We start from the raw sequence: 20650 nt of genomic DNA on the forward strand, positions 1-20650 counted from the left end.
AAATCATTACACAGTTATGTAAAATACCTGGAGTAGTCAAGGACTTTGCAAAATAGTTGTGAACCCTCATCTATCAACCTCACGATGGATCAAGAAAGTGTGCGGCGTTACCCCCACACCCCCTATACACATTCATGGCGTGGTTATAAGTACAGGTGAGCACTTTACTTTTTACTTTTACATCTATCAACCCCACACACATATGTTGCTTTTCGTAGGCTATTTGAATTGTTTACATTATGCATACATGTAGTCTACCTGTATCATACAATTTTTCTTTTCGCTCTCCGACAAACAAATGTATGTCAGGATCAACTGCAAATATTTGCCACGTGGTTGTATACATATACATATAGGTTAGAAAATGCTGTTCTTCAACATTTCGTAGCAAATGAGCAAAATTTCTCTAACCGCCCTCTTCCATCCACTCCCCCCCACATATTTTATATATATATATATATATATATATATACAGTGTATGATATGTGAGGACATTTATTAAAATTCACCTATGGGTCTGGGCCCCCCTCAAAAATATCCTGGGTACGGGCCTGATGCACAGTATAATTCACAATTTATTTCATACCTTAAGATAGTTAAAGTGTTGGGGACAGGTGTACACCATTCACCTGTGCATGTTAGAGAAAATGATGTGCCTAACGCAGGGTTAATCAATCAATTATTGAGAGTTGCACACACAACCACACAACATGGACAGAATCAGAGTCCCTGGCACAGCCTCTGGTAGTACATCAATAATAGAGGAAGCATACCATTTAGATATTAACACATGATAAATATGTTGTACTTGGAAACTCTCTCCCTGCAGCTTGTCTTCAGTGCATTCTAATTGTCTTTACTGATTTTCTCTCTATGTGACATAGTCGAAATGACAATGCCTTGTAATCAAGACGTGTGTGTTACTTACGTGAAATTTGTATTTCTGCATATTTCTTAAACCGCGTGTACCGCATCCATCATGAAGATAGCTGGTGGAAGCATATTGCACAGTGCTTCGGATCCAACATCAAAACTGTACGTCTACTCCCGATTAGCCTATCTGTGCATAAAATGGACTTAAAACCAAAAATCAAACAAAGAACTCTCTCTGTGTGAATTTGCTGAAACCTTCCTTTTTATCGTCAACAATTTTCTCATCCTACAGCAAAGATGAATGAATTCTCGTCCACATTGTCCAATTCTAACAACTGGTCTGCTACAGGGCTTTGTATTGTTCTACATATGTACTTTATCAACATATTTGTAAGACAATAATGGGAGCACGAGATGCACAAATGACTTTTCATAATTAATAATTAAAATTTGGTTAATTGCTTGAAGAAACAAGACGTGATGTACAATCACAGACACTTCTGGTTTACAACCCCATTAACTTTACATTGCATTGTTGTATCCAGAAGTGTCGGTGACCGTACAAAGAAACAAAAAAGTAAGTATATAGATAAGTATGGCTATTTCTTATATTATTTTACACTAGTGTTATTAAAGTACAAAAAAATAAAAATAATATCATTTGACCCTTACACCATAAGGATTTTTCACAAAATATTTCATAACATCAATTGAGTGTGAATCAGTAGTTTCTTGCTCTAACAGCTCATCAGAATGTAATTTAACAAATTCAAAGCAGAAACTTTCTGCAAGTAGTTTATTTTGTTACATTTTTTTGCATGATCGATGTGAATTTTTATTTAACATTGGCCTTCATAAAGATTCTTCAGGTATTTTGAAAGATACTTTATCTTGAAAGTCTTTTATTTACTTGCGGGTCAGTCATTTTCATAAAAAAAAACATATATTGTCTTCATAAAGTCACATGGTGTTTTTTAGTTATAGTTTAAAATACAACTTTTTGTCAAAACATAACTTTATTAGTAAGTCCTAGTTGTTCGAGTACACATACCCACTGATTTCTTGGAATTATACCTGGCTAACTTTCTTCAGCAAGATAGTATTATCAACACATAGGCTCTTACTGTTGTTGTTTCATATAGTTCCTCCCTCTCAGCTACAACAAAAGTCAGAAAAACCTTTGAGAGTTGTTTCTCAAATTACTGTCCAACCCATATTTCTTTTCAATAGTATAATAGTTGTAGGGACACACTGTATTAAAATTCCACATTTTTCACAAGGAATCATTTTCTTTGCCAAAATATATATTAATGTGTCATGTGAGAGGGACTTAACTGCAATCTATCAAATTTACAGGAGAGAAGAAATAATGTATTCTTAGGAATATGTCGAACTTAGAGAGAGTCTGTAAATTGGAGATACTTGTCTCCACCTTAGTGCCAAGGATTAGAAGTGGAGATATGTCGATAAAATAGAACTCCTCAGAGGAGTTTATTTAAACAAAACTGAAAACCATATTTTTAGAGTTGAATTTCTCCACTTCTTATATGACGAATGGAAAACTACTGCAAATGAGCGAAAGTACATAATTTTTGTTAAGATTTAGGAGAAAATTCTGAATGACTTTTTGGTTATACAGCAAAACCTCTATAATCCGGACTAATGGGGGGATAAGTTGACCGGTTAAACGAAAGTCCGGATTAACTGAAATAACCTAAAAGAACAGTAGAAAGTGCATTACAACTCCGTTTATAGCAACAAAACATGTTTTTATGGTGTATTTAAAGTGCATAGGCCTAAATACACTATAGTACAGTACAAAGTCTGCGGGAAACAGAATTTCATCAGTGGTTGACTGCCTTTTCTTTGGGAAGTTATCTTGTTTACTTCTAGGCACATTTAAACCCTTGCATTTTTTTTCCTTTTGCCTGTCCGGATTAACAAAGTTTTACTGTAATGACAAACCCAAATTAAGATCTAACTTAACTCTGTTGAAGGTATAGTTTTAGACACCTTTATTTACATTTAAAATTCATTCTAAGGGAAGACTCAATTGGTTTTGAATTTTTGAGAAATCTTTTATGACATGTGAAAAATCCTTATGTGGTGGTCTAAAATTGGTTTCATTTTGTGAAGCCAACATTGCAAAATTGTGCCAAACGAGCTAGCTATGCAGGTATAAAGATGGAGGGGAACGTTAAAGCATATTGAATAAAGCACTGATAATTCACAAATCAGTGTTATCAGTATAGGAGCTTTTCCTGACATATTTCCATTATACTTTGTTCACTTCCTACTTTTGCAAAAATATTTTTTTACCAGGTTTGTGTGATTTTCACAAACCGGTTTGTGCCTCATAGAACACAATCTGGCACTTACAGTAAATAACAGTTTATAAAAAAATAAGCTTTGAAATACAAGTTTTTGTACAATGCATTTGTAACAGTTTTGCCCCTTGTATATAATCTTTAAAGGACTATGAAAATGTAAGATGTGAAGATTGCCAGTAACATCGAAGTTAATTATTGTGTAATAAATGTAATCTCAAAACTGTATAATATAGAGGTTGCCTATTATAAGTTTAAAACATGGTACACGTATATGTATGTATGTATATATATAAATAGAATGCAAATTAAATATTATATATCTTGTTTAATAAAGAGAGTAATTAGTTTTTCAGGGCTTACAAATAAAATTATAAGTGAATGTTATGTATAAGTTTTGTGTGTGTGTGTATGGAATAAAAAGTAAATTACACATGTATCTATCAAGTTATTAATATTTAAAAAAAGAAAGAAGTTAGATACTATAAATTATTTTAAGGAAACAGTTTGTTGATACTGAAGATTTGTTTTATCAAGATATAAACTGAAATAAAAGCACGTTGACTGCAACACTGAGGGTTATTTATTAAATTAAAAAAAAATATTTAAAAAACGACGTTATAAATCCCTGTCTTCCTAGAAAAAATAAATGGCCATACGGTTTATATTTATAAGCAAAAGTCATTTAAGTCAAGTAACTGTATACAAAAGTATATCGGTTCATAAAATTGCATTGAATATATTGAACAGTATCATTGATACTAGAATACAGGGTGTCTCAACCATGACACCAGAAGAAAATGACTGAAGAGGGATAAAGGATGAGGAAGGGGGAGGGAGGAATATTTTCTCAGGGTTGTCACATTTAGTATGCACCTAATACCATTTAAATACAAGGGTCTCTTAATGTTGACAGACAAAATTTGTGTAAAAAAGTAGTGAATAGCTGGAGAATGATATAACTGCCAGAGGATGTACGTGGGTCGTTCAATATATAAGTTTCCGTATGCTGTAAAAAAATGTATTTTTAAGATACATTAGAAAACTATACATACATGTGTAGGAGGATACTTCCTCGCTTCTCCACATAATCCCCATAGAGATTCAGGCATTTGTCCCACCGTTGCACCAATTTGTCCATACCCTTTGCAAGAAAATCAGGGCTCTGGCTATTGAGCACTTTAGGCTTCACTTCTTCATCTGTTTCGAAACGGTAACCTTGCAATTCAGACTTTAACACCGGAAAAAGATGGAAATCACTCGGCGCTAAATCGGGGCTGTATGGAAGGTGGGGCAGCCGTTCCCACCCCAATTCTTCAATTTTGTGTTGTGTTTGCACTGCTGAGTGGGGGCGAGCGTTATCGTCAAGAAGAATGACACCAGCTGACAGGAGACCTGGTCGCTTATGTCGAATTGCATTTTTCAGTTTATCCAATGTTTGACAGTAACGGTCAGCATTAATTGTTATTCCTCGTTCCAAAAAGTCCATAAGCAGAACGCCCTTAGCATCCATGCTTCTGAACTCCTTATGATGCGAGCCCGCGTTTTCCGAACAAGCATTTACTTTTTGCCCTTGAGCGCATGCGCCTTCACGTCTGATAACGAATCGATTGTTGTTCCTTGTAGACGAAGGATGGCGCTTGTCAACCATGTGCTTCTTTTTAATGGCATTGCTTTATACAATATTTTATAGCACAGGGAAACTTATATATTGAACGTCTCTAGTATCTTCATCCCTTGTGATTGATTGATTGAATTAAAAGTTTTGGGTGCCTCGGCACTTAAGGCCAATTTGGACCCTTCTATGTATATGGGGAAACTTATCTAAAATTCTAACTGAAAAAGTTAAAATAAGGGGTGTAAAAAGCCCCTTTGGAAAAATTAAAAGTGCAAGGTTGTAAAAAGTCCTGCACAAAACAAGCACAACACATTAAAAAGTCAAAATGTATTGAAAGCTTCCTCACAGACAGTGGAAAAGACGAGCTCTTCGCAAAAATTTAAAAATGTTGGATAAAACACTAGTCATTACCCAACAGGGATGACAAACAGCTGAGTATTGTGTAGTGTGCATGCTCAGTAGTGTCAGCAAAAAAGGCAGCAAGTACTGTGTCTGTGGAACAGTGATGTATAATCAAATTTCTTGTGAAGGAGAAAGTGAAGCCAGATGAAATTTTGAGGAGATTGAAAGCACAGTATTGGAAACTAATGGTGTCATGCACAAGAGTGTAAAAATTATGTCAACAGTTTGGTGAGGAACGATGGTTGCTGACAAATGGACTGCATGGACATGTACATTCCACTAGAACATGCAAGGTGTTATTCATATGGATTTTTTTGGAGAAAGGGCCAGTAGTACTGCACATTGTTATAAATAATGTGCCGTACATAATGCCAATTACAAGAAAAGACTGGAGACATTGTGTGAAAATGCCATTCCTCACTATGACAATGCCTCTCTCCACACGGTCAATTTGACAGCAACAACTCTCACTAAAATACACTGGAAGATTTTGCTTCAAGCCCTTACACTATAGACTTAGCTATCAGTGAGTATCATATTGGTTTGAACCCATAACCTTGGATGTGGGGTAGATGCTACCCAGAATTGTTCATGTTCTACATTAATTCTGCTATCCCTCACCTATAAAAGGAATGCTATAATGAGTACCTTCCTGTCAGTTGATTATTGACGGTTACACGTGATGGTTGTATTCTTGGAAGTGAGTAACCATAACCATGCTCCATGTCCAAGGTTACGTTACTGTTTTTGTATTTCACTTTCTGTGCACTACTGAGCATTTCACTTGTTAATTCATAAGAAATTTATTTGACAACTCGTCCACATCACAAAAAAAGAAACAACGATTTGATTTGATTTGAATTTAAAATTTTGGGAGCGTCAGCACTTAGTATTTTGCTCCCGTCACATTATACGGGGGCCAGCCCCTTACCATTACAAATAACAACTCTAACATTGCATAACTAAAAAATTTAAAATGTTCTGACTTCTGTTAAAAGCTGAGGCTGTAAAGGTGCACTCAGGACACATAAGGACAAAAGAACAGGACAATACAAACAAAATTATACTGGCCATGGGGCCAGTCGCCAGAGCCTCGTTAGTCTTCTGTCCAGGGTGCACTAATGTGGAAGTGAGGTTGACATTTGGGTGTACTACGTGGAAGGTCACCCCTTACACCCCAAGAAACAACGATTTAATTAAGTTGGTGGCAAAACATTTAACAGAACCACATATGACCAGTAGTAGTTTAAATAGCCATGTAGTGCCGCAACATGCCACATATTGTTCCAAGGGACATCGAATGCCATCCATTATTTGTTCAAACTTGTTTGTTGGGATACTGGTAACATCTCCCATGCCATTCTTCAGTTCCAAGATTGTGGCAGGACATGTTTGGAATACTTCTTCCTTATAAACACCTCATAAGAATTAGCCCGAAGAGGACAAATTTTTGGTTATTGTAAAAATGAGGATGAGTGATGATATGAAATTGATGAAAGGACACTTAAAAAAACACCCAAGCCCAACCCGAGACCTCTGGCATTGTAGCATGCTGTGTTAACCACGGAGGTCAGCCACAATAATGGGAAATAATTTTCTGTGAAAAATTCTGTCACAAGCACTCGTTCCGTTCTTTCCCGTGAGTTTCTTGTGCTGCCGAAATTGCCTGAATCCACGTCACCTTGCAGTATGGTTGGAACTTTTCCTGCCACGTGTCAGCTCGAACATCACAATCTGTGGTGTAGGTGCATAGTATGGACGCAGAAGGCGATAAAATATCCTAATAGTATTGTTTTTTACATTGTCTATTCAGTAACCGTTCTCTCTGCAAAGTGAAAGTTGCAATATGGCTACAATAGGGCTATAGCGAGTTGAAGCATGCACTTGTTGCTCTTCCACCTCTCCCCTCCAACTCCATCTACGTCGCAGATTTGGACGATGGGCCTGAGAGTGGAACAGTGCTCTATGAGACAGCAGCTGCCGATTTGGATGCAGCCTAACAACAAATAACAACTGAAGCACAGTCTACTGCAAATCGCAATTCATGCACAGTATAATGACATTGTTGCCAGCATCATTGTCATTTCCTACTCAAATTACACCATGAAAACTGCTGCACCTTGTACAATAAGCATGCTCTAGGAGGGTGTTCAGAAAATTAAATGAATAGAGGTAGTCTAGCAGTTCCAATTAATGCAGAAAATTAAGTGAATAGAGGTAGTCTAGCAGTCCCAATTAATGCAGAAAATTAAGTGAATAGAGGTAGTCTAGCAGTCCCAATTAATGCAGAAAATTAAGTGAATAGAGGTAGTCTAGCAGTTCCAATTAATGCAGAAAATTAAGTGAATAGAGGTAGTCTAGCAGTCCCAATTAATGCAGAAAATTAAGTGAATAGAGGTAGTCTAGCAGTCCCAATTAATGCAGAAAATTAAGTGAATAGAGGTAGTCTAGCAGTCCCAATTAATGCAGAAAATTAAGTGAATAGAGGTAGCCTAGCAGTTCCAATTAATGCAGAAAATTAAGTGAATAGAGGTAGTCTAGCAGTCCCAATTAATGCAGAAAATTAAGTGAATAGAGGTAGTCTAGCAGTCCCAATTAATGCAGAAAATTAAGTGAATAGAGGTAGTCTAGCAGTCCCAATTAATGCAGAAAATTAAGTGAATTAGAGGTAGTTTAGCAGTTCCAATTAATACAGAAAATTAAGTGAATATAGGTAGTCTAGCAGTTCCAATTAATGCAGAAAATTAAGTGAATAGAGGTAATCTAGCAGTTCCAATTAATGCAGTATATTACATATTTTGTTCAACATACTATTGTGAACTAAGTTTGTAAAGTTGTCTGAAGTAGTTTGGACTTTATCTTAAAATGAACTTATTACTGTTCATTTTATTCACTGTATCTACATAAACCTGGCAGAATATTTGCTGCAAAATAAATCTATAGGTAGAAAGGTTAAAGGTATCAAAATGACCGAATACGTTCCTAAATATACACACTTTAATAACCAAAACAAACAATACACTTGTAACATCTGTAATATGGAAAGAACACTAGACAATGTGCAATCTAAAACTGTCTTTTTTATGCCTGGATTTATTATTATTGCCCTTAAGTCTATTAAATAGCAGTAATAAAACATGTTTGATTTTCTTACTTCACTCTAAAGACGTACATACTACCCATTTCACTGTGATGCATTTGATATATTAAAGTAGCTGGAATTTGAAAAGGATTATATAACCATCACTTGAGCAATCTTGTCAAAAAGTGTAATATGTATTCATTCACGTTTGGCAGCATTCTTTGGTATCAATCTTTAAGACTGATAACACACAGGTTTGTACATATTTTGTACTATGTACAATAAAGCATTGGCACATTTAGAGACATACATCGCATTAGTGATAGTGACATTAATGTGTACCGAAGCATGTTGATTTGCATTCAGTGTACACAAGTGCAAATTACACAAAAATACCAATGATTTCTTGCATATTTCTTTTTCCATTGCTTTTGGCAAGTTGAAGGAAAAACATAATGTAGTTGCTGCATGTAAGTATTAATAAACAACCTTACATTATCTAACCCTGAGTTTCACTGTCAATAACCCAACCAGTATCACAATATATTAACGGTTCTCATATTACACTAACCCTTTGGCCTTTTGTGAGGTTCTCAAATTCAGGGGGAAATGGGTAGCAGCACACTAACAAAAGCAAAGCACTAAGTAACATGGAATTATTTTTATTTTTGATTTGCCCCATGATGAATGCTGCTAGAAAGCAGATCCACCACTCAGTAAAAACCAACACCCGAAATTCATCTCGGAGTGTCTTTTCCCCCCATCCTTCTCCCCTCCCTTAACTATATGAAACCTTGTCCCTGATTGGCTGACACAAAGATGTGAGCATGCCAGAAAAACAAATGACTAGATACTGCGATTACCAAAAAACGCAGCTGGCATTATCACACCTGCTTCTTACAGTATTAACACAGAAGTAATATTGGCACCTTCTAACCCTACCAAAAAATTTAAAACACATAAAAAACAATACTGTTTTTAGGATATGACAATGTTGAAAGACGTAGTTTCCTTATAACTACATTTTAAATATGTAATATAGACCCTGTTCATTAAAGGCTAGATTATTTAATTTGTTGTTTATATTTTTATACTTTTGTCCATATGTGTATATACTGAAGACACAGTTTGTAAGCCTTATTGACTGAAAACTTCCAGTAACATTCTCCGATATGTTGTTTCACATATGTTGACCAGGCTCACTTTGAGTACCAAGCATTGGCTCTGTGTGTTCCCAATGGCAGTGCATTTTCATGGAATTCTAATTGTTATACTACCCCAAGTAATATTAGTGTTTAAATTTTTACAATTCATCTTCAGAATGCTTGAAGAATTGTTTTAATCATTATAACAAATTGACGTGTCTGGTTAAACAATCAGAAAATCAAACACTCTTTTATTCATTTTGGGGAAGTGAAACAAAGGAGAATCGTGTTGCATTAACGTACAAATGATGTTGAAAGTACATTTTTGAGTATTTACTGAATAAATCACATTACAACAGAAGCTCATGTGTTTGTTAACAACTGACAGTGTTATTAGGAACACACAGGGTTGAAAGGTTTATATATATCAGCTCCATCTATTGTCAGTTTTGGTTACTTCGGTGAGACAGCCTGGTAAGATAGGAATGATGATATTTCAGGGCAGCAGACGTGCTTGATACTCAGTGAGAACTCGGGTTCCTGCTCGGAACCTTTGGGGCCAGAAGCTCTGTGCATTTGCAGGTACTGTTTCCTGAGTTGCACTGCCATATCGGCCGATATGAATAAATATGAGAGGTACATGTGGAAGCATTTTATAACAGAGGTACATGGTGTAGGCTATAGGTAGGTTGGTTGGCGGTTATAGGAGAGGCCGGTGCAGTACACTTCCCAAATGCTTCCGATGAAGACGAAGGCTGACCAAGTTAGTCTGATGTCGAACTTTGGCACATGACAGTATATAAACTGAATATTTGGCACACACTTTTTGACTCGCGAGCCATGCAGTCAAATGGATACTTCCACATACTTTTATATTTTAACAGCATATTTTCGAAACCCAATGAATGAAGGCTCGCTAACATCAAACTTTCCATAGTCAGCGTTCCCCATCAGATGGCTTTGTAAGCCTAACACACAACACTTATCCATATCTAGATCTTACATATTTTTTTTTTAATAAAAAGCAAATCAGCATATCAAAACACTCTTTCATACAGGCTGCAGAAATTTCATTGTTTGTATTTTGTTTTTGGTTAGACATTTGGTTTGGGCAAATTGGTGACTGCTATTTTTGTGTAGTTCTGGGAATGACGAGGCCCACATTTAATACAATAAAGTTTGATTATTTTTAAACTTTCTTTCTTTGTGTGCATTAAGTGCAAAAAAAAATCAAAGTTTCCCTTACTATTTATAATTAAGGCCCCTATACTTGAAAATATATCCCTCATGAGCACAGATTACAGATTATTGCTCTGCACTCCACCAAATCTTTCTTTAAGGAAAAATGTTTTTCTTTTTCTTTTAAGAATTACAAAGAAGTTATAATACATTGCCACACACAGTAAATTAATAAACATGGACAAACCGACAGGCGGGAGGTCAGAGGGATGGGTCGCCTACCAAGGGTTGCCAGAGTCCATTCTTATTTGATTCCGTTTTGTTCTCCTGCAGGAAGCCCTTGTAACAGAGTTGCAGCATCATGTGGAACATCAATAACCAATTTCAACAAGTAATAAACAATTTCAAACATCAAGAATAAATAATAATAATATAAATTGTGTAAACCCAATCACATATTTAAAAGAATCTTACGACTGTGCTGTAAGATATATGAAAATGCACTAGTATCTCAACGAAAAATTAACATCAATGCAAAATAAAACTTAACAATGCATTTGAGAAACATGCCTTATGAAACCCAGCATGGTTCAATCATTCTTGTACATTAAAGCTACTGAAAAATTCATAGTTGTTGAGAGAAGTAATTTCAATTCTCTATCTTCACACAATTCAGTAGCTGTAAAAGTTGTGTATGTATGTATATTATATATATATATATATATAAATTTAAAACTTCGATGATAAAAATGCAATTTAAATTAAAGTTCATGAAGATATGAATGTTAACCCATTGTTGATTACCAATTAAATGGGCCTATATTGAAACTTGTAACAAAAGTTTACCTAACAGAATATACATAGCAAACTTATTAATCATACTGCATCATAAATTAACATAAATCATAAACTTTACAAACACAATCAACTAACATCATTTTAAAATATTTTAATTATTTTATATGCAAACTTCACAATAACTTCAAATTAATAATTGTTATTTTACCACAAAAATATCACAAATATCACTACCTGAATGCAAAATACTTCTTACTGGCTAGTGAAAAATCAAATCACAAAAATCCTATTATATGATCATAAGATTGCTTAATATTGCTTCGATATTGATATGTCAATTACATATGTTTCAAATATATGATCAGATACATATGCACAAGTAAATGATATGAATTCATTGATATGGTTCATAAACATTTGACTGATCATAAAAGTTACTAATTGTACTGCAACATCATATATTCATACCATGGAAGTTCAAACAATTATTTAGTTCTTAAACATTATAATCAAGGTAGAAGATGACCAAATAAAAGTGATAAATAGAGCAAAATTTTCAAAAGAAATTGAAATCTCAATGCTCCCCCTTGCATACTGGCCAAAATTTATGTAGAGACATGTAAGGTAATTCTAATTCTGGAAACTGCAGAAAGTTACAATTTTCAAAGAGTGTTGTTGAATGAAATCAATGATTTATTTTGTTACTTCTTGGTAAATTTTAAAATATAAGGTAGCTTAATGCATAAAATACATGCATTTACATACAGCAACAAGAGAAATATGTATATGTTGTTTGAAATTGATTTTTAATTATTATTTGAAAACAATTTCTATCTGAGAGTTGTGTTCAATATCAGGTGACATTTTACATTGGCACCTGAAAAAATATGTATATGTTGTTTAAATTTGATTTAATTATTCTTTGAAAAGTATTTGCATTTGAGAAAAATGAACAATTTGAACAAAAAAAATTGCATGATTCATATAACTATGCATATTCAACATGAAGAAATTTACCTTTCAAAAGACTTAAATAAAACTTTGTAATCGCTTTATGATATGTTAGTTGGGATCTGATTAGTGTCATTGCTTCCAGACCAAACCACCAAAAGGTTACTTTCATATTGCTTGTAGAACAAAATTCAGTAATATTCACACACACACACACACAAGACACAAATATGTATATATATTTAATACTACATATGTACAAATTGCTTGAAAATCCGATTTAACATTATAAGTCTCACGAAACAAAAGATTTATCACATCCACACATCTTACTTGTACCTCTCTTGATATGTCAAGTATAAAATAATGGCGTGAAACACAACAGATATGTACCTAAAATGATTGTTGTTTCCACGTGATATAAACAAATAGAAACATGATAATATGATTTATATATTGTTCCAACAGCTGCACCTCTGTTGAATGCTTCCTGCCCAAGATATTTAACAACAAAGGAAAAAGTTTACCACACTGCCTGCATAAACCACTAGATCTAATCACAGCTATAGAGCAATAGCCTACAGTGTCTCCACTGAGATTTGAACCATGAACTAGGCATAATAAAATAGTGCTGTACAATATGATTAGCTTGTACATTGGTTCGTACTAAACAGTTACAGCCATGTATACAATTCCAACTAAGTTGGTCACATAAAATAAGTCTCTACGTCTATTTATTCATCACTATGAAGAATTTCTTGACCTTGTCATTCATTTGAAGAATTATGAAAGAATCGTAAGTACAAAGTGCATGTACAAATAGTAATGTGAATATTTGGCACATTTTTCTGGAGAGTTTTTCATCAAAAACGCACCTCAAATGAATTACGTACCATTTTGATATAGTTCAGTTAACTGCTCAAGGTGACTCCTTTCCTTAAGTATAGCTGAATATATGTGTTTATATATCTTACATAAGTATGTAATTTTCCTTAAGTTACGCTTAGTACTGAGATTGATAGTTGAGATTTATAAATAGCATATGTGGCAACCCCGTATTGGGAAAGGGATTCACATGGAGAGTAAGGACAATGCAGATAGTATCACCAAGTCCTTTACGATAGTAGTAAGGAAAGAGGAAAGTAAGGTGCAAGATTTCTTCAGGCCATTTAAAAAGGGCTCAATACAATAGGACAATGGTTAGTACTACATGTATGTTATTAAGAAACAGAAAACTAACAAGCATTTTTTTTTGTAAATCTCTAACTTGTACAATTGACACTGGTGCACAGCAAGCTAAGTTTCATTCCTATGTAGAATATTATGGTTTAGTGTAATGCAAACATTAAAACAGAATTGAATAAAAGCAAAAATAAAAAAAAGAAGAAAAAATGTGTAAAACACATTGGGAATTAGATTCCCTACAATAATGATTTTTTCTATAAGAACCAGCAACTTTGTTTAAAAAAAGAAAAAAATCACATTTCTTTGGCTTGTTCCCTTTACCACTCTCTTCAACGCCCAGCCTCATAGAATGGCACAATATATTTAGCCGAGGCAACCAACGAGTCACTGCATACAACACTTTACCATTACGCAATGCCTTGGCATGCCCAACAATGCCAAGAAAACCGTCTTTCCCCTTTCCACCATACAATTCCAGTCCAAGAGAGAGACTGCAAACGAATAAGTATTGCTAACATTAATGAATAGGAGCTTTCACGATATGATTTGGTGCAATATAATGATATCCCGGCATAGCCATCCCAGCTGTTTCCATGGATATCCTATAAGAAAAAAGATACACAATAACTATCATTTGCAGCTATTGATTGATCGAAATAACATTTTTGGGTGCATCAACACTTTGGTTACTTGCACCTGTCACATTAGTCTGATGAATAAAATCAGCTTGCGTAAATTAAAAACTGAGGCTGCAAAGGGGCACTCAGCACATATATGGACAAAACGCAAACCTACAGAGGATTGTACTCGCTGTAGGTCCAGACAACAGAGCTTTGTTGGCTCACAACATTGCAGATACAGAGGTCTACTATAAGAAAGTGAAGTTGATATTTGGGTGTTTGAATGGAGTATGGAGCATCGAAGTGCCTGTATAGCCTCTGCTGACACACCTTCTTAAGTATGAGCTTTTCAAACTGGCCACAAAGTAAAAAAAAAAAATCATAACTCAAGAAGTAATTGTCATAGGGAGATGAAATTGTTTTTTTTTTCTTTCTTAAAGACAGGGCTTTTAACGGAGGTAAAACTTATACAAAGTGCCCTCCAGGTGAGTGTTAAAGGAAGAAGAACATTGAATATATTTTTAAAAAACTTAGTCTATTGTGGGGGCCACAGGGCCGAAGTGAATGAAAAGATGTAGTATGTAGCAGTAGTACATTCCTACAACATGCAAAGTTCTGTTGAAAACAGGCTGATATTTCATGTGGGAAAAAATAACATTGTGACAGTGTTGCCAGTTTATGAAAACAATTTCCAGAATTTGATTTGGTCTCTATTGTCAGCCCAGTGGATGCTGGATAGACCAAATTTGGAGGGGAAAAAATATACATTTCTGAATATTGTAATTTCTGCAAATTTAGTTTCTGCCCCTGCATCCAATTTTCAAAATTTCCCAACAATTTTGATTTTCTAAAATGTTGCATGCTTTAAACTTTTCCAAAATTCAGGGGTGGCATTACGTCCTCAAAGAGTGGTCTTTTCTCATGTTTCTTTCCACTTTTTGTCCATCCAATGTCCATAAGGCCAACTCTAGGAGCGATTTTCCTGATTTTTTCCATAAGCTGGCAACACTGCTTTCTTTATACAATTTTTTTCCACAGTCTATTTTTAACACAACTTTGCATGACTGTAGGAATGTATCTCTGATACATACTACATTTTTAATTCACTTTGGTCTATTGTGATTGGCACGAGGTCATGCAGATTACATTTTTAAAAAAAACATCTTCTTCCTTTCTCTTTCATTATTGGGAGGTACAATGTATAAATTTCATCTCTGTTTAAAAACCCTGTCATTCTGAAGAAAAAAAAAGAGAAACAATTCCACCTCTATGAAAATTAGTTCTTGCACAACTCTTTTTCTTCTTTTGTACTTCGTTCCAAGTTTGAAAAGCGCACTTTTTTTAAAGTCCCATCCACAAAAGTTATACAGAAGGGAGTATGCTCCATCCGCCAAAGGTTAATACTTGATCAATCTGACTGTTTCTTGTCAGCCAAGAGTCAAACAATTGACAGTCACCATAAGCATTAGGAAAGAGAGGCCCGTCCCTATTTCAGAAATGACAAATGGTCTATTTAGGAAACTACATGAATGACAAATGTAAATGTTTGTGTAATGAAATCTTTTAAAAGTATTAATTTATAACGATATACATTACTCCAATCAGTTTGTTAATCTATAACAAATGAGACATGCTCCTGGTTGTGATTAGTACACTTGCCTCATTTAGTATTGCCGGAAGTTGCATCTTTATACGGTACATTTGTCCAAGATGCAGTTCGACTAACATTATTCAATTGTTTTTAAGTAGAATCTACTATAACTTAATGTAATTAGTCTTTAATTCTTCTTAATGAAAGTGAAAACTTTTCTGATTAATTTTACAAAATGTTAAAATGAGTGCACGAAAATTGTGCTGTATAAATTACAAAGTACTATTAAATTCATAGACTGTACCAAATGGACAGCATGGTATTTGTGCCTGTTTGGGGAGAGGAGGTTATGTATAATACCCTGATGCTTCAAAAGAAGCTACAGGAATCCTCTTCCTCCACACTGGAAATTTTATGTATACCGTTCTGTCAATGGTGCATAGCACAATTACACAGGTGGAAACTAGTAGTTCTGCTATTTTTTTATTTTTAACTACTGTGTAAAGATTTAAATGCTGACTTTACAGCCAGATGTGTAAGGTTGACAAAATATTAAACTCTAACATATCAACTTAAAAGAATCAAAAGTTTTTTTGTAAAGATATAACAAACATGTAAAAAATAAGCATTACTTACCATATTTTATTATTTTATGTGTAGAACAAGAAGCAAATGCAAGCACTATTTTAATGTTCAGTAATGGCACTGCTTAGGATTATTTACACAATTTATTCAAAAGCAGAGTTTTCAGGCTTGGATTCACCACTAAAAATTTCACATTTACGGCTTGTTGACTGGAAATAATTTTCTAAAACTAAGAAATTCTAATTTATAAATGCATTTATATTTTCTATTTCACTATTTCTAAATTATAACAGTAATGAAATCATAAAAACATGAAGTTCATAGACAATAGACAACAAACCTTCATGGCACATTCCCGAGGTTTATACAACTGACTTGTAAAGAATAAGCATTATGTGTATGCATTTTGCAATTTTGGATAACTTCAAATAAGTGCCTCTTAAGTTTTCACCTCTCTGTCAAATATAGTGAGTTAATACCAATATTCATACAGCTACACAGCTCCCGAAAGAAAGAAAGAATATCTCTCTCTCTCTCCAAAGAGGAGGAGGGGAGGGAGGTGAAGAAGAGAGAATGAGGAAGGACTCTTTTGTTCTCTCTCTCTCTCTAGAGAGAAAGAGAGATGAAAGAAGAAAAATTTCTTTTCTCTTTCTGGGAAGAAAAAGGAAAGCAAGAAGAAAGAGAGAACTTCCTTCTCTCATTCATTTCTCTCTCTCTCCTTCGTCTCTTCTTTTCTTGTTTCCTCCTTGCCCTCTCCAGGGGCCCGACCTGTGGCCGAGTGGTTAGCACATCGGGCTGCGATGCCAAGGGTCCCGGGTTCGAATCCCGGTCGGGCTTGGTTGTTTATGAATGTCCATTCATCAATTTCATCATTTCATCACTCATCCCCATCTTCGCAAATTAGCCAAGAGGCACAAAACACGAAGTAAAATAAACTAAATCAATCAATCAATCAAACCCTCTAAAGGGGACAGGGGGGCAAACCTCCTCTCTCTCCCAACTGAGAGAAGAAATGCTCATTCTTCTCTCTCTCTCTCTCTCCTTCATGTCTCTCTCTTTCTTTCCCTCGAGAGAGAGAGAGAGAGAGAGAGAGAGAGAGAGAGAGAGAGAGAGAGAGAGAGAGAGAGAGAGAGAGAGAGAGAGAGAGAGAGAGAGAGATTTCACTTCACTTTTCTTTCAAGAGAGAGACAGAGAAAAGAAAGAAGATGAGAGAGAGAGAGAGAGAGAGAGATATGCTCTCTCCTTTTTCTCTCTCTCTCCAGAGAAGAAAGGGAAAGAGAAAAGAAGATATGGTGAAGAGAGAGCAATTTTCCTCCCTCGTGAGAGAGAGGGAGGGGGTGAAGTTAAAGGTTTGCATAACCACTTTTTGTAGATGCAAAATAATATGATAGTTATTATAAGTGGACTTTACATTATACATGGTTTAGAAATGTAGAGTGACTAGCCATGTAAGGTGTATGTGTTTATCATGATGTAAGCTTCAGAAAGATCAGGTAAACCACGATGAAACGTAGCAAGCATTCTTTCATAAAATAACCATATCATACAGGGTGGAGCAGAAAAAACTGATGATTTTTAAAATGATATAACACAGTAAATAAAAGAGTTTGTCTTTATCCATGTGCTATCCTTACAGCCATATGTATGCCATTATTATTGAAAAAAAAAAAAACATGATTTACAGTAGCATTAAGTGCAGAAAATAACATCTTGCAAATGGTGCCCATTTTGGTGCACCCATGAAAGGACAGTGCGTTGCATTCCACCAACCGATGAGATGCAAAAAACAACAACAAAAAAAAAACAACAGTTTTTTCTATCCCAGAAAAGAGAAGTTTCAGCGACTGGCCCCAGCAGTGTGTGGAACAAAGTGCGTGCCATTTGCAAAATTTTATTTTCCGTACTTAATGTTGGTGTAAAACTTTTTTTTTCTCCAATAATAATGGCATGCATATGGTTGTAAGGCTAGCACATGAATAAAGTCAAACTCTCTCTATTTACTGTGTTATATCATTTTAGAAACATCAGGTTTTTCTGCCCCATCCTGTATTACTTTGCATCATAGCAGATATTCATTACTTTACTACAAAATAATAGTGTCACTTTGCCAATGGTACTAATATGTTTAGCATTCCTACAATTACATTATTATGTGATGGCGATGAACTTCAGATACATATGAATATTTTAAAACAAAATATATGAAATTTACTTCAAAGGTTAGATCTAAATATATTAGCTGGTTAAGTGCATGAAAAAACAATCTATTGTAGACCACTTTCTCATTGATCCACACAGAAGTTTGAAGCACAATCATGCTGCTAAAAAGCTGCAACGTCCTCCCCAATGTCATAGTGGTAATGTAGCTAATCAAGGGGTCCCAGGCTCAGTATCCAATAGTCGTACAATTCCCACTTTAAAATGTAAGTTTTGTCCCAATTAGCCCATCTGTGCAGAAAACTCAAAGGAACCACAATTGCAAGCAAAACATTTATGTACCCTTTCCTGAACCAATAAAACTTCAGGAATTAATACAGTCTACTTTAAGCTCAGACAGGCTAGTTTGGCTGGGCCTAAAGTTTAAAGCTGGACCACTGTGCCATGAGCCTCCATAGGATTTGATTCCTAATTGGGGCACAATTCAGTGATTTGGATTGCAATTTTAAACTGTAGGCACAATTCCGATTACCCTACATACACACATTGTAAAGTAGACATGGAAGATTGGGGGAGTAATGTCATGATAATACATGGTGCTGTGCTGTTACACAACTGCAGATTATTATTATTATATATAAGAAAAAAAAATCTTCTTCAAAAATAACAAAAGTGCTGTGATACATTTAAAGTATTCAACAATAGTTCGACTTGCACTGTACATTTTCAAACTCGAGGGTAGATAGCATCACTAATTATAGTCCAATTACATGTCTATCTTTCCTACCATCTTATACAGGGTGTTTCCGGGCTGATGATACAAACTTTCAGGGATGATGGAGAATGGCACATGCATCAATTTGAGATAAGGAACCCTGGTCCGGAAATGACTTAGTCAAAAGTTATAAGAGAAAATCGGTGTTTGAAAATGTAATACTTTTATTACCTGCACAAGTTTCACAAGCTGCTACATTCATAACAGTTGTTCAAAGTGGCGTCCCCCAGTTTTGCTGCAGGCATGACATCGTCGCACAAAGTTCTGGCATTCCCTTTGGAGTAGCCTGAAGATCTCCTGGCAAGAATTCTTGCTGCCTGTGACATTGTTCGAACGACCCTGGGGTTGTTCCAACACGTATGCCAGAACTTTGTGCAACGATGTCATGCCTGCATAAAAGCTGGGGGATGCCACTTTCTACAACTGTTGTGAATGTAGCAGCTTGTGAAACTTGTGCAGGCAATAAAAGTATTACATCTTCGTACAAGGATTTTCGCTTATAGCTTTCTACTAAGTCGTTTCCGGACCAGGGTTCCTTATCTCAAATTGATACGTCTGCCCTTCTCCATCATCCCTGAAAGTTTGTATCATCAGCCCAGAAATACCCTGTATAATCGCTTGATCATACAGAAGTAGGCTACAAACGAAATATAACAAACTGTTGTTCTGATTGCTGCACAAGAAAATGGTGATTTAATTAAGACCAAACCACAAATATTTGTTTTGTGACTACAAGGTGTTCATAGATTTCATTAATTAATATTTAAAGGTATGTTGTAGAGTTATTTGTTCAGGTATATTCAGACATTCAAGTTCTCATGAACCAGTATTTATTCTCTCTATGTCCTTCCGAAACTTATGAAGTGATACTTGAATCAATAAATTTGTTCCTTATCGAACTGTGCAACCATATGCTGCACAGCTAGCACCCTTTTTCTTTGTAGAAGAATCTCCACTTTGCCCTTTCATATTAACATCCATAGAACCATCAGCGTAACTGGTGGTGGTATTTTTAAGAATCTGCTCGGACCTGCTTTCATTTCTGTGGCCTTTTCCCTCCTTACATTCGTTCATGCGAGTACTGGCCAGCAGGTGTTAACATATCATTTTTCTACATTTATTGCTTGCTTCATTACTTAATTATTGTGTACTAATTACTGCTACGCCACAAATTCATGCAATAAAGATTAGTATCAGCATGTCCCTTGTTGTATTTACTTACACAATTACCATTACATTGCTATGTTTTACTTGTTACCATTTTTGTTTACGTTTTCCTACATCATTTTTATTTCTGTTCATATCTCCTTTATCGTTCAAAATTGGACCCATGTTCATATGAACTTTTTTGCTTAGAATCAC

General features: G+C 35.1%; 1 protein-coding gene across 2 annotated transcripts in view; it reads right to left on the bottom strand.

Annotated features, from left to right (window-relative positions):
- Positions 1–8199: 8199 nt before the first annotated feature.
- The window catches only part of mub (poly(rC)-binding protein mub), a 223741-nt gene continuing 211290 nt past the window's right edge, over positions 8200–20650 (bottom strand). For both annotated transcript variants that reach the window (XM_083136932.1, XM_083136931.1), the window contains exon 10: positions 8200–14162. In XM_083136932.1, the coding sequence (XP_082993058.1) occupies positions 14078–14162 (85 nt within the window). In that variant the 3' untranslated portion in view covers positions 8200–14077. The remainder of the gene's footprint in view (positions 14163–20650) is intronic.

Source organism: Lepisma saccharinum, chromosome 15, assembly GCF_977018435.1.
Source record: "Lepisma saccharinum chromosome 15, izLepSacc3.1, whole genome shotgun sequence".
NCBI lineage: Eukaryota > Metazoa > Arthropoda > Insecta > Zygentoma > Lepismatidae > Lepisma > Lepisma saccharinum.